Source organism: Eptatretus burgeri, chromosome 5 (genome assembly GCF_056783735.1).
Source record: "Eptatretus burgeri isolate ZD-2024b chromosome 5, Ebu_testis_v1, whole genome shotgun sequence".
Taxonomy (NCBI): Eukaryota; Metazoa; Chordata; class Myxini; order Myxiniformes; family Myxinidae; genus Eptatretus; species Eptatretus burgeri.
Window position 1 is genome coordinate 5,928,328 of NC_140965.1, and position 12,500 is coordinate 5,940,827.

The 12,500-nt window shown below is 44.7% G+C and overlaps 1 protein-coding gene across 3 annotated transcripts in view; it reads right to left on the reverse strand.

Annotated features, from left to right (window-relative positions):
- Nucleotides 1-12,500, reverse strand: part of ANO4 (anoctamin 4) — a 213,927-nt gene that overhangs the window by 65,842 nt on the left and 135,585 nt on the right. For all 3 annotated transcript variants that reach the window (XM_085880561.1, XM_085880560.1, XM_085880563.1), the window contains 4 exons: nt 10,805-10,905; nt 10,492-10,536; nt 10,080-10,211; nt 1-98 (listed from right to left, as the gene is read on the reverse strand). The exon at nt 1-98 is cut by the window's left edge and continues 9 nt beyond it. In XM_085880561.1, coding sequence (XP_085736687.1) covers nt 1-98; nt 10,080-10,211; nt 10,492-10,536; nt 10,805-10,905 — 376 coding nt within the window. The remainder of the gene's footprint in view (nt 99-10,079; nt 10,212-10,491; nt 10,537-10,804; nt 10,906-12,500) is intronic.

Here is a 12,500-nt window from a genome sequence, read left to right on the forward strand (position 1 = left end):
TGCGTCCCTCCTCATAGTGTGTCCTCTGCAGTACATGATGTACCATGCGGCTCCGCAGGGAGTTGCTGAAGAACGTGTTTTTATCATGGATGATGAATCTATGTGTGCAATGTGAGAAAAGTAAGGCAATGAAACACGTCTAATACATTGAACACAATCTACTTGCACAAATAGACGTCAAAAACATCCGTTATCTTGTACCTACACTCACTATTTTATTCATCCTGTTAATCTTTTGCATTGTGGTGCACACCCTTCTGCAATGAACCTCATATATCTTCATATACAGTATATATATATATATATATATATATATATATATATATATATATATATATATATATATATATATATAAAAAAAAAGCTGAGTTCCTGTGGGTCATAAACTCTGCCCATTCTACAGGCCACGCCTTCTCCTCTCTTCCCCAGCGTCACAAGCACCGCTCATTAGTCAGGCCACGCCTTTCCCTCCAGCCGTCCTGAAATTGCCGCTATTTTTTCACTCCACATAGCTCTGAGGGCTCACATAGGCCTCTGGTGTATATTTGAAGATTGAACAATGCGTCTTCCATAATTAAATAAAGGTACCGTTTTGAGGAAATAAAGGCACATTTTGATTACAACTCAAACGAGGCATTGCAAGTTTTGTTTGCAGCGATCATGGCAGCAGTCTAACATACACAGCCCAACGAAGGTACGTTCTCATAATGCAGAGGAAATAAAATAATTGTCTTTCATTTAAAAAAACGCGTTGAAATGTGAACAAAGTACACTTTCATTACAACAAAATGTCATGATTAATATTTGAAATCTTTACTTTGAAAAACACAAGAAACTTTTTTCAGCATTTTGTATGGACTGGATGCTGTCAAGATGTCGAGGGGTGTGTTCAGTAACCAAGCAGCTACCTAGCGCTTGCCAAGACAGCCGTTCCTTATCAACGGTTTTGAATGGATTGCTTCAACCACTTGTTGAGCACTCTACAAGAAACTTGGTAACTGAACACACTCCAGATTCATTACATGGTGACGAGGATAAATATCTACACCATCACTTCTTTCGGTCATGTCGATGAATTCGTACCTTTATCTATTATAAAGCACGAGTGTCTGTCTGTCTGTCTGTCCGCCCACAATCTACTTCCTCAGTTTTGGAGCTAGCCCCGTCAAACCTTCTGTGGAACGTTTTGGAGTCCCAGGCGCTGTCCTAAGGAGGGTGGAAAGTTTCATAAATACCTTAATACAATTATGATTTAGAGTTTTGATCTGTACTCATCTGCTCCCAATCCGGATGTAACGTCAGAACGGCGTTTATCTTTGTTTACATCACCAGTTATTTGTAACATTGTATTTGGTATATTAATGGTTTTTTTTATTAATTACCTCCACCACCGAAGGGGGATGGACGTTATGTTTTCACCTGTCTGTCTCTTTGTTTGGTTGTGTGCAGGATATCTCAAAAGGAGGAGATTGGGACCACACTCTGTGCAGAGAGTTGGTGCTGCTTAAGCAGTCTCCTTGGCTATTGGGCACAATCCTGGAAGGGTCACCACTCTGACACAGGATACCAGCATGCTGGCACTTATTTTACCGACATCGGAAGGATGACAGGTCGAGTTAACCCCACCTGGTATTAATTCAACAGCTAAGCGGGACCCCAGGATCCTAGGATCCAAAGCCTGCCATCCTAACCATGAAGCAAACACCAGCCTTGTACATCTCAAAATGTTGGACGGATTCGGATGAAATTTGTTGGGCATGTTGGGTGTGTGACAAGGAAGAATCGATTCAATTTTGGCGAAGATCCAAATTCGGATCCGATAATTATTTATTAAGTGATTCTTCACCATTAATAGATGGTGCCAAAAACAATACACAGTGTAGCATGATATTTCAAAAATTATTGGGCCCAATATGTTCTGTTGGATCATGCATTGTGTGGCGGAGGTATGCACTCTACCAAGTGCCCTTCTACTTTGTCATTGGATTGATGCTGTTTGTAATTAAAATAGACAGATTGAGTTTAAGGAATAATCATGAAATGATGTGAGTGTTTCCACCGGTGACTTTTGTGGATTCGGCTTTTGCCGTTTCGTCATCGACATAATTGAAATATGATCCACCTTACTTCTGATGGGGTCAGCTGCAATAAGTTTTTTTTTTCCCCCCCAAAAGCTTCATGAACCTGCTGTCCATGCCTGACGTTTGATTGAAGTTGCAACAGGAATGTGGAATTTATTGGTTCATCGTTTGGCATTCAGCTTGAGGAATAAAATGTGGAAATAAGTATGACAAAGACTTATAGTGGGACATGCGGACAAGCGGGTGGTTGGAGTGTCAATGGAAGATGTGGAGGATAGAGCAAAATGGAGACGGTTGATCCGCTGTGGCGACCCCTAACGGGAGCAGCCAAAAGAAGAAGAAGAAAGACTTGTAGTGGGAATAAATTACCCAATTGACTGGCCCAAGCCTATATGGTTAAAAAAATAATGTTGAAAATACTCCGCTGCATAAAGTTGCCCCCGCTCAGCTGATAACAGGACTCTGCATGCAAAAAATTGGACAGATCGGAGCATGTTTAGCGTTCGCTACCTTTTATGACTTTTTCGGTTCATATCGTCATTTTTCCCCGTTTAGGACTGGCATATCGCTTCTGCTCGGAACAGAGCCCCCAGTGTCACAGTCTCCATCTTCAACCATGGTAGTGTGTGTTCCAGGTTCATTATAAGCTATTGTATCTCCATGTTGTGGAGGAGTGACACAAGGTTCTGCATACTGGAGGACTGGAAGCTAAAGCTCATGGTCCAGGGACTGGTCTTGACATGATGGACCCTAACACTGGGCTGAGGATGGGTACCTGTACCCTTCTCGAGAAGGCCCTGGACAAGGGCCTTGACTGAATTGTGTGCCACCATCACATGTCAAAGTGATGCTGTCAGACGTGTTTTCCATCACCCTGGGAGCAACTGATGGGGCTCTTTAAAAGCTTACAGAAGAGCTGGCCCGACATCAATGAGGCTAACTTCCAGCTCGTCGGTGACGAGCTCTTCATTGGAATGCTGGGTGACCTGCGACAGGAAATGACATCATTCTACGTGGATCAGTCAAGAGCCAGACCCTAGGAGAGGACTATGGAGAGCTGCTGCAGCTCTGCTACATTTTCCTTAGGGGATCCTCCGATGGAGAGCCGCGCTTCCACACACCCAGCACGATTTTACCAAATTTTACCAAGTCGAGGAGTACTGTAGTAGATTTTGTTAACTCACTAGTCATTGGAAGGAAGAGTAAAAATCACTTTTTCCACCTAGATGAGCAAATTATAACTAATGTAGTGTATTTCAAATATTTTTACGATTCCAAGTGGTTTACGAAAGATTAAAAAAAAAAAATGATATAAATTAACTCTGTGGTTTCCGAAAGTTTTACTATGAAAGAAAATCCAAATTACCATTCTGCCTATAAAGGAGATTATTTGGCCGAGGCCGAGTGAAGCGAGGTCGAGGTTGCTTATTCCCGATACGTGAACCACCATGCAACCCATTCCGACAGAAAACAGACTTTTTGGAACTCTGGCCACATTTTCCATCCAAGCATCAGGTAAATTTGTGAAAAAATTATCCATGGGTAGACGCTCGTATGTTTCATGTCAATTGCTCATGTGGTTGTGGAGAAAACAAATATAAAAGGCAATGAAGGTGAAAAATTGAGGGCCTCAGCTGACGGTCCACAACATGGTCAAGGATGGTTGTGGACGCCGATTACAAGTAAACTTAATCTTTTTCAAAACACTTCTTTCAAATATGTCATCAAAGATCACAGGGCAGTGAAATCATTGATGTAAAACTGTTCCCAGAAACAATCAAGTGAGAAACTGAAGGCCCAAACTTTCGTTTGGCATGAGTGGGAAACTTGCGTCTGTCTTGAGAAACAGATCAGGCTTTTAATGTTCGGCTCTACGCTAGAAAGGGCTCCCCGAAGTTCCTGATCTAAACTCTTTAGACATGACCTCTTGCTTCATACATTATTGTCAGGTCAGGCCAGATCAGATCTGTGACTTGCGACAGGAGCCGTGTAAACCTGTACTAACCTGTTTCATGGTCCGATTGTCGACAACAAAACCGTCTCCCCCACCAAGTTTCTTGGTGAGGACGGTGTACACCAAGGATTAAATCAAGATTTGTCAAAGGGTGGAGTAGCTCCTTATGAGCCAACGGATATTCATGTCTGGTACCCCTTTGTGTCTGCGGATGTCCTCCTGCAATTGCGTTACCTTTTTCCAAGAGGTTGGTGGCAGAATTTGCACAACAGCCTCCATAAAAACACATAAAAAACCGCAAAGAAAACTGAAATCCCACTCGTGGGAGTACCTCCTGTGCAGCTGCCCTTTACAGGGCAGCTCACCAGATGACGGGATTGCAGCAAAGCCTTCGGGACCCCCATTCTTTGATGATAGGAGGAAAAGCACGGGGTAACCTTCCTAGGTTGGGTTGTGGTGGTGTGTGGTGGTGTGGTGCTGAAGTGTCATCCACCAGACGGCGGTCTCATCTGGTTAACCTAAGGAGGTCACTTTGGGTGGATACATGGAATGTCCTATCCCAAGAGAGGATGATCACCTGTTGATTATCATCTGAGCTCAAGTGTTTGGACATCGGTATTGCAGCACTCTCTGAGGTTCAGAGATCGGATAGTGGTGAGATCATGGCATGTGGTTACACCTACTATTGGTCTGGTCGCTCTGATGGTTACCATGCCCAAGGAGTTGTAGCTGTGTCCAATAAACTGACTCCAATGATAATTAATTGAGGTAACACCGGTCAACAAGCCTATTATGAGACTAAGGATTCGCCCCTTCTTGGGTGTCATTTCCCTAATCTCTGTTTCTGCTCTGACTGAGGCGAGTGATCTCACCGTAAAGGATGCATTCTATGCCACGCCTGAGTCTGTGGTTGATCAATGCCCCAGGAGAGATACTCTTCTGACCTTGGGAGATTTCAATGTATCGCCTGGCATTGATAGGATGGTTATGAGACATATGTTGGTCCCCATGGGTCTGGAACTGTGAACCAAAAGAGCACCAAGTTCCTTGACTTTGCAAGAAGTCATGGACTTAGGGTGGCCGGTTCATGCTTTCAGCACCCACAGCCTTATCGCTGGACTTGGTATTCCAACGCTGGTAGTGTGGCAAAGGAATTGACCATGTGCTCGTTAATGGTTGCTGGAGGCTGCTCCAGAACTGCAGGGTCCAGCGGAGTGCTCAGTTCCTCAATACCGACCACAGGCTTGTTGGAGCAACTTTGACGTTGCAGCTCAAATCCGGGAGAATGGTTCCATCCCAGCCTCGACTGGATGTTGGCAATCTCAAGGATGAGAGGGTAGCTGAGGAGTTTGCGAACAGGCTGAGTGGGGAATTGGGGGGTCTGGTTGTTTCAGGGAATCCTGAATAGTTGTGGAGTGCCTTAAAGTCTCCTGTTTTTGATGTTGCCGGTGAATGTCATTGAACCCACTATCAAATGAAGAAGAACCTCTCCCGAGGGACACTGGATACCATTGATCAGGCTTAATGGGAGAGCTGAGCTGTTAAGGGAGCTGAGGCATGAAACTGCACATTTGCTAAGGGTGGACAAGGAGGCCTATGTGCGAGGAATCTGTGAAGGCGTAGAGCATCACCTGTGGTCAGTGATTGTCATCCTGCTTACAGAGGAATTCATGCATTGCGCTCCTCCAAGTCCGTCCTTTGGTGTATTGCAGTTGGAGTGGATGGTGGTGGGCTCTTGAAAGAGGAGTCTGAAGTGGAGGCCCGCTGGGCCAGTTACTTTGAGTGGCTGTACCAGGCTGATCCACCAGATGTTGAGTTAGATGTTCGGGGTGTAAGTATTCCGATTGCTGACCCTCCAATCAACTGTGATCCACCTTCGCTTGTGGAAACACGGGCTGTGGTGAACCAGTTGAAAGGGGTAAAGCCCAAGGGATCTGTGACATCCGTGCTGAACTTCTCAAGGCTGGTGGAAATGCTGTACTCGTGTCGTTGCATGCAGTTCTGTGCTCTGCCTGGAATGCAGGCAACATCTCAACTGACTGGAAGAGGGGCCCTGTTGTCCCTCTTTGGAAAGGGAAGGATGATCGCCAAGACTGCAACCACTACCGAGGGGTGACGCTGCTCCCTGTGCCGGGCAAGGTCTTTACTCGGATAATTCTTGATAGGATTTGCCACCATCTGCTTGAGCACCAGCGCTCAGAGCAGTCAGGCTTTACCCCAAAGAATGATGTCAATGATTGAGTGTATCCTTGCTCTCCGGATCCTGCAGATGAGACTTTAAGCAGGGGCTTCTCACTGCTTATGTTCATCTCCTCAAAGCATTCAATTCACTGAATCAGGATGTCTTCTGTAGGATTCTTGGTCTTCCTGGAGTACCACCAAAACTGATCAATCTGATTTCTGAACTATACTCTGGTATTGAGAGTGCTGTGAAGTGTGGTGGTTCCATCTCCGACTTATTTCCATGTGTTACTGGAGTTCATCAGGGGTGTGTAGTGACCCCCTCACTTTTCAGTGCTCGTATGGACTGGATTTTGGGATGGTTGTTTGGGAATCTCATAATCTCTGACCTTGATTTCGCAGATGATTCAGTCATCTTTGTGGAGACTCTGGATATCCTCATGGGGGCTCTTGTGGCGCTGAATGAGGAGTCTGAGTCGCTGGGATTACGGGTTTCCTGGGTCAAAACTAAGTTCCAGGCTTTGACTGACATCTTGAATGCTGCTATCTTGTCTGTACCTGTTGGTGAGGAAGATGTTGAGGTCACGGAGAGATTCACTTACCTTGACAATGGTACAGTGCCTTCAGAAGGTATTCACACCCCTCGACTTTTTCACATTTTGCTGTGTTGCAGCCTGAATTTAAAATGGATTTAATTGAAATTCTTTGTAACCGATCCACACAAAATACACCTTAATGACAGAATGAAAACATGCTTTCAGAATTTTTTTTAAAATTACCGTATTTTCACGACTATAAGGCGCATATAAACGTCTTAGATTTTTGTCAAAATGTGCGACGCGCCCTATAGTGCAGTGCGCCCTTTGTGTGTATAAAAGAACAGGTATGTGCGGTATGCAGAACATTGCTGTTTTAACAACCCCGAAAATGGCAAAGAGACACGCTTATGAAGCTCAGTTTAAACTGAAGGCGATCAGCTATGCGGAGGAACATGGGAATCGAGCCGCGGCGAGGAATTTCCAGATCAACGAGTCGATGGTTCGAAAGTGGAGGAAGCTGGAAAACGAGCTGCGACAGGTGAAGAAGACGCAGCTGAGTTTCCGTGGAAACAAGGCGAGGTGGCCAGAGTTGGAGGAAAGACTTGAGCAGTGGATCGTTGAGCAAAGAGCAAGTGGGAGGAGCGTTTCGACGGTCACGATCCGACTGAAGGCAGTATCGATAGCGGAGGAAATGAAAATCGAACATTTCCACGGAGGTCCGTCTTGGTGCTTTCGCTTCATGAAACGGTGCCATTTTTCCATCCGGACCAGGACTACGATAGCGCAGCAACGTCCGGCGGATTATCAAGAAATGATGGAAAACTTCCGCTCCTACTGCAGCAAGCACATCTGCGACAAACGGATCCAGCCGAGCCATCGGCGTGAACCGGCCGTTCAAAGTGAGGCTGCGAGCGGCGTGGGAGCGGTGGATGACCGAAGGAGAGCACAGCTTCACAAAGGGTGGAAGGCAGTGCCGGGCGAGTTACGCCACAGTTTGCCACTGGATTGTTGATGCCTGGGCTAACGTGTCTGCTGGCACTGTTGTCCGAGCTTTCGCTAAAGCCGGCATCATTTCGGAGGAGCCGCACGGTGCAGAAAGTGACTCTGACGGCGAGGAAGGTGGACCTGCTAGGTTGGGTTTAGCGCAGTTCGATTCCGAAACAGAGGATGAGGATTTCGATGGATTTGATTAAAGACTATTACCGGTATTTGATTGTTTTAGTATTTTTGTAACTAATACTTTAATAAAGCACAACCAAACTCAATTTTGCTCCCGATCTATTTTTAAATACGCACACTTGTGTGCTTGTGTGAGTGTGTTGTTGTACGGCGGACGTACGTAGTAGAGGATATTCATATAAAACCCGCGCCCTATCGTGAGGAGCGCCTTATGTGTGTGTCAAATACAGGAACGGCACACACAACTTAGACTGCGCCTTTTGGCACGGTGCACCTTTTGGTCGTGAAAATACGGTAATTAAAAATGAAAAACTTAAATGTCTTGCGTCAATAAGCATCAACCCCTTTGCTAAAACACTCCAACTTGAGCTCAGGTGCATCTAATTTCCATTGATCAGTCTTGAGCTGTCTCCACAACTTGGTTGGAGTCCATCTCTGCTCTGGCCAAGCTGATTCAACATGATTTTATTTTAGAAAGGACATGATTTAGAAAGAAACACACCTTTTTATACAAGGTCTCACAGTGCATGTCAGAGCAGAAACTCTACCATGAAGTCCAAGGAACTGTTCATAGAACTCCAAGATAGAATTGTGAGGAGGCATAGATCTTGGGAAGGGTACAAAACAATTGCTAGAGTGTTGAAAGTTCCCAAGAGCACAGTGAGCTCCATTATTAGGAAATGGAAAGAATATGGAACTCCCCATTCTCTTCCTAGAGCTGGCCGTACGACCAAACGGAGCAATTGCGCAAGAAGGAGCTTGGTCAGGTATGTGACCAAGAACCCAATGACCACCCTGACAGAACTAGAGTTCCTTGGCTGAGATGGGAGAACCTGCCGGAAGGACAACAGTCTCTGCAGCACTTCTCAAATCTCGGCTTTATGGGAGAGTGGCCATACGGAAGCCACTCCTGAGAAAAACGCACATGACAGTACATCTGGAGTTTACAAAAAGGCACATGAAAGACTCTGAGAGCATGAGGCAAAATAATCTGTGGTCTGATGAGATGAAAATTAAACTCTTCGGCCTGAATGCAAAGCGCTACGTCTGGCGGAAACTGAGCACAGTTCATCACCCATTTAACACCATCCCTACCGTGAAGCATGGTGGTGGCAGCATCGTGCTTTGGAGATGCTTTTTAGCGGCAGTGACTGGGAGACTTGTAAGGGTAGATGGAACAATGAATGGAGCCAAACACAGGCAATTCCTTGAGGATAACCTGCTTCAGAGTGCAAAAGATTTATGTTTCAACAGGACGAGTGTTCTTGGTTCTGCTCATGCCCCAGGGCACTTTCACTGGACTAAAGAGTAAAAACTTGACAGTCATATCAATCTCTATTGCTATCTCTCTATATCTCTCAGCTATTCCTAGTTCTCGCTCTCAGTGTCCTGGTTCCAGCACTCTTCCAACAGCACTAACGTGTTTCTTAATTTTTTTTTTCCCTTTGACTGCCTGCACCGCCATTTGATTTTATCATTGGTTATTTATGATTCTGTCATTTGGTTTTTGTCCTTGCCTGCCTATCATAAACTATTTGTTCATAATCAAGGTCGTTTTACTTGTTTACTTTCCTGGTGCACTTCAGCTATAAATCAAACCATTTGGGAGTTTAAGAGAATGGATATCCGCTCAACCCGATCCATCATCTGAGCTTGCTTTTTAACGAGGTCCACCCTCGTGACATTGCAAAATGCCACAGGGATGTACAAGAAAATATGCAGGTTGTGTTCTATCGGACAAACATTGTGTCCACCCCAAGGGACATGCTCGATACAACATGTTGGCCAGCGTATGCCCACCTAGATACGAAAAGGCTCAAGCCAAAAACACACAGTGGCAGTTAAGAGATCAAAGATTACCTTGAACACCGACTATACATCAACGTCATGCATCGTTATGTTAGGTCATCTCCTAGGAGTAGCATTTATAATACTGACATCAAGGCTCTTGGAAGAGCTGAACATTGAATTGATTTTGGAACAAATAGGAAACGAGCAGGCAAGAACATATGGATACAGAACAAAGGACCAAAGCTAGAACGAGAACCTAAATGTTCATTTTATAAATAAAAGAACCCCAACAACAGGTTAAACTCAGATAAACACCATGACAAGTGAAACTACTGTATATTGACAAATGCGTACTGGTGTAGGCGCTGTCGGGTGAATGGCGCTGTGTAACATTCCAACTCTTCCAGGTCAGGCAGGTTCTTTGTGTCCAGATTCATGGGGTTCTTGGGAATCCACCGATGGAACCTCTTTAAACTCTCCTGCACTCTGAACGGACATGGGCCATTTCAGGCAGAGCAGTGAGTGTACAGACAGTGAGTCAGAATGTTTACAAACACAGCAGCAGTGTGCTGCACTATATGAAATTCCCCATTTATGGGGATGGGGGAGGTGGGAGGTTGTTCAACAACTTCATTCTGTCACATCCATGGAACTGTGCTGAACGCTCATCTCATGCTTAGGTCAGTGTGCATCTCACGAGTCGCAGTCCCTGTGAACCCGATGCTGCTTGCCAAAGCAAGATTCATGGCAACAGCAATTCACCCACCTGCTAATTAGGTGGTGTCTGTCCTTGTACACCACACCTTTTCGCCTTGAAACAAAGTAGGGAATGGAGTTAAACCAACAGCATTGTTGGGATGGTGAGTAAAGAATGAAAAAGTGTCAAGTTAGTAGCAATGGCAATGCATTTAGTTACAAAGAAGTAGAGTTAACAGATAAGGAGCAAAAACACAGAGGTCCCTTTGATATGACTGATTTTAAAAACTCAAGTTCCGCCAGTGCTCGATATCGAAATGTGTTAATGGTGTAAGGCTGAAGGAAGATTCGAGCGGTCCAAGCCAAGCAAAGGTAGAACCCACCGGAATGGCATTCGGATATTCATTTCTTCCGCGTATTTGCAAAGCATTTCCCATGTGGCGTGGATCTTCACAAACGTCAAGTCATTGTTCGTGATTGACATCTGTAGAGTGATAAAGGAGCACAATGTGCCAATTAGGTAAAGGACATGAAGAATACGTACACATATATATATATATATATATATATATATATATATATATATATATATATATATATATATATATATATATATATATATATATATATATATCAAGAGTCCAAAAACATGAGCGTCACTGAGATGTCACCATCGACAGTGGGTCGCAGTAGACGTCACTGTTGGTAGTGACGTCACCGTGATGCTCAGGTTGGAGAACAGACTTTTCAGTGTTTCATTTTTGAATCTTAGCTCACTGGTTGTGCTATGGTAATGCAGAAGGTAATGTGTTCACGTGGCAGGTGATGTTTGTTGTTGTATAATGCACGGGAATCACCGTGGTGGAACTCCTTTTATGTATTACTACAAACCAGTGGTTCTTAACCCGCGGCTCGCAGGCCGCATGCAGCCCAATCAGCACACTGCTGTGGCCCAAGTGACATCCTGCCACATGAGCCACAGCAGTGAAAAAAAACTGCTTCGAACAAAGGGAATTGGCAGATCTCCCACTAATGTGTCACACCAGATATACTTGGACTTTGTTTGCTCATTCAGCATGTGCTTGGTAGACATTTGGCAGTGTAGACATGAGAGGTACTACAAAATATTAATTTTTATTGCACACAATCAGACAACAGATTTGATGCACCATACTCTTGACAGAGCATTGGTGCCACCGAAGCAGATTCTTGGTTATGCTGGGTGGTTTGCCATTGCCTTCCCAGCTTTGATTGTCTGACCTATATCCTTTCAAATGTTGAGCATCAGTTGAGCATCAATTAAAAATACAAAACTAGAATATCTTGGTTGAATAAGTGTTCAACCCCTGAGTTAATACTTGGTGGAAGCACCTTTCACAGCAATTACAACTGTGAGTTTGTTGGGATAGGTCTCTACCAACTTTGCACACCTTGATTGGGAAATATTTGCCCATTCTTCTGTTCAAAACTGTTCAAGCTCAGTCAAGTTGCGTGGGGAGCGTTGATGGAAAACAATCTTCAAGTCATGACACAGATATTCGATTAGATTTAGGTCAGGGCTCTGCCTGGGCCACTCAAGGACATTTATCTTTTTGTTCCTTAGCCACTCCAGTGTAGCTTCGGATGTGTGCTTCAGGTCATTGGCAAGCTGAAAGGTGAACTTCCGTCCCAATTTCAGCTTTCTTGCAGAGGGCAGCAGGTTTTCCTCTAGGACTTTTCTGTATTTTGCTCCATCCATTTTCCCTTCTATCCTGACAAATGTCCCAGTCCCTGCTGATGAGAAACATCCCCATAATATGATGCTGCCACCACCATGCTTCACAGTAGGGACGGTGTTCTTTGGGTGGTGTGCTGTGTAGGGTTTGTGCCGAAAGTAACGTTTTGCATTTAGGCCAAAAAGTTCCATCTTGGTTTCGTCAGACCACAAAACTTTTTCCTACATGGCTTCAGAATCTCCAGAGTGGTTTCGTGCAGACCTCAAATGGGACTCAAGGTGGGCTTTTGTGAGTAATGGCTTCCTTTTTGCCACTCTACCAAGCAGGCAAGACTGGTGGAGTGATTGGGATATTGTTGTCACAT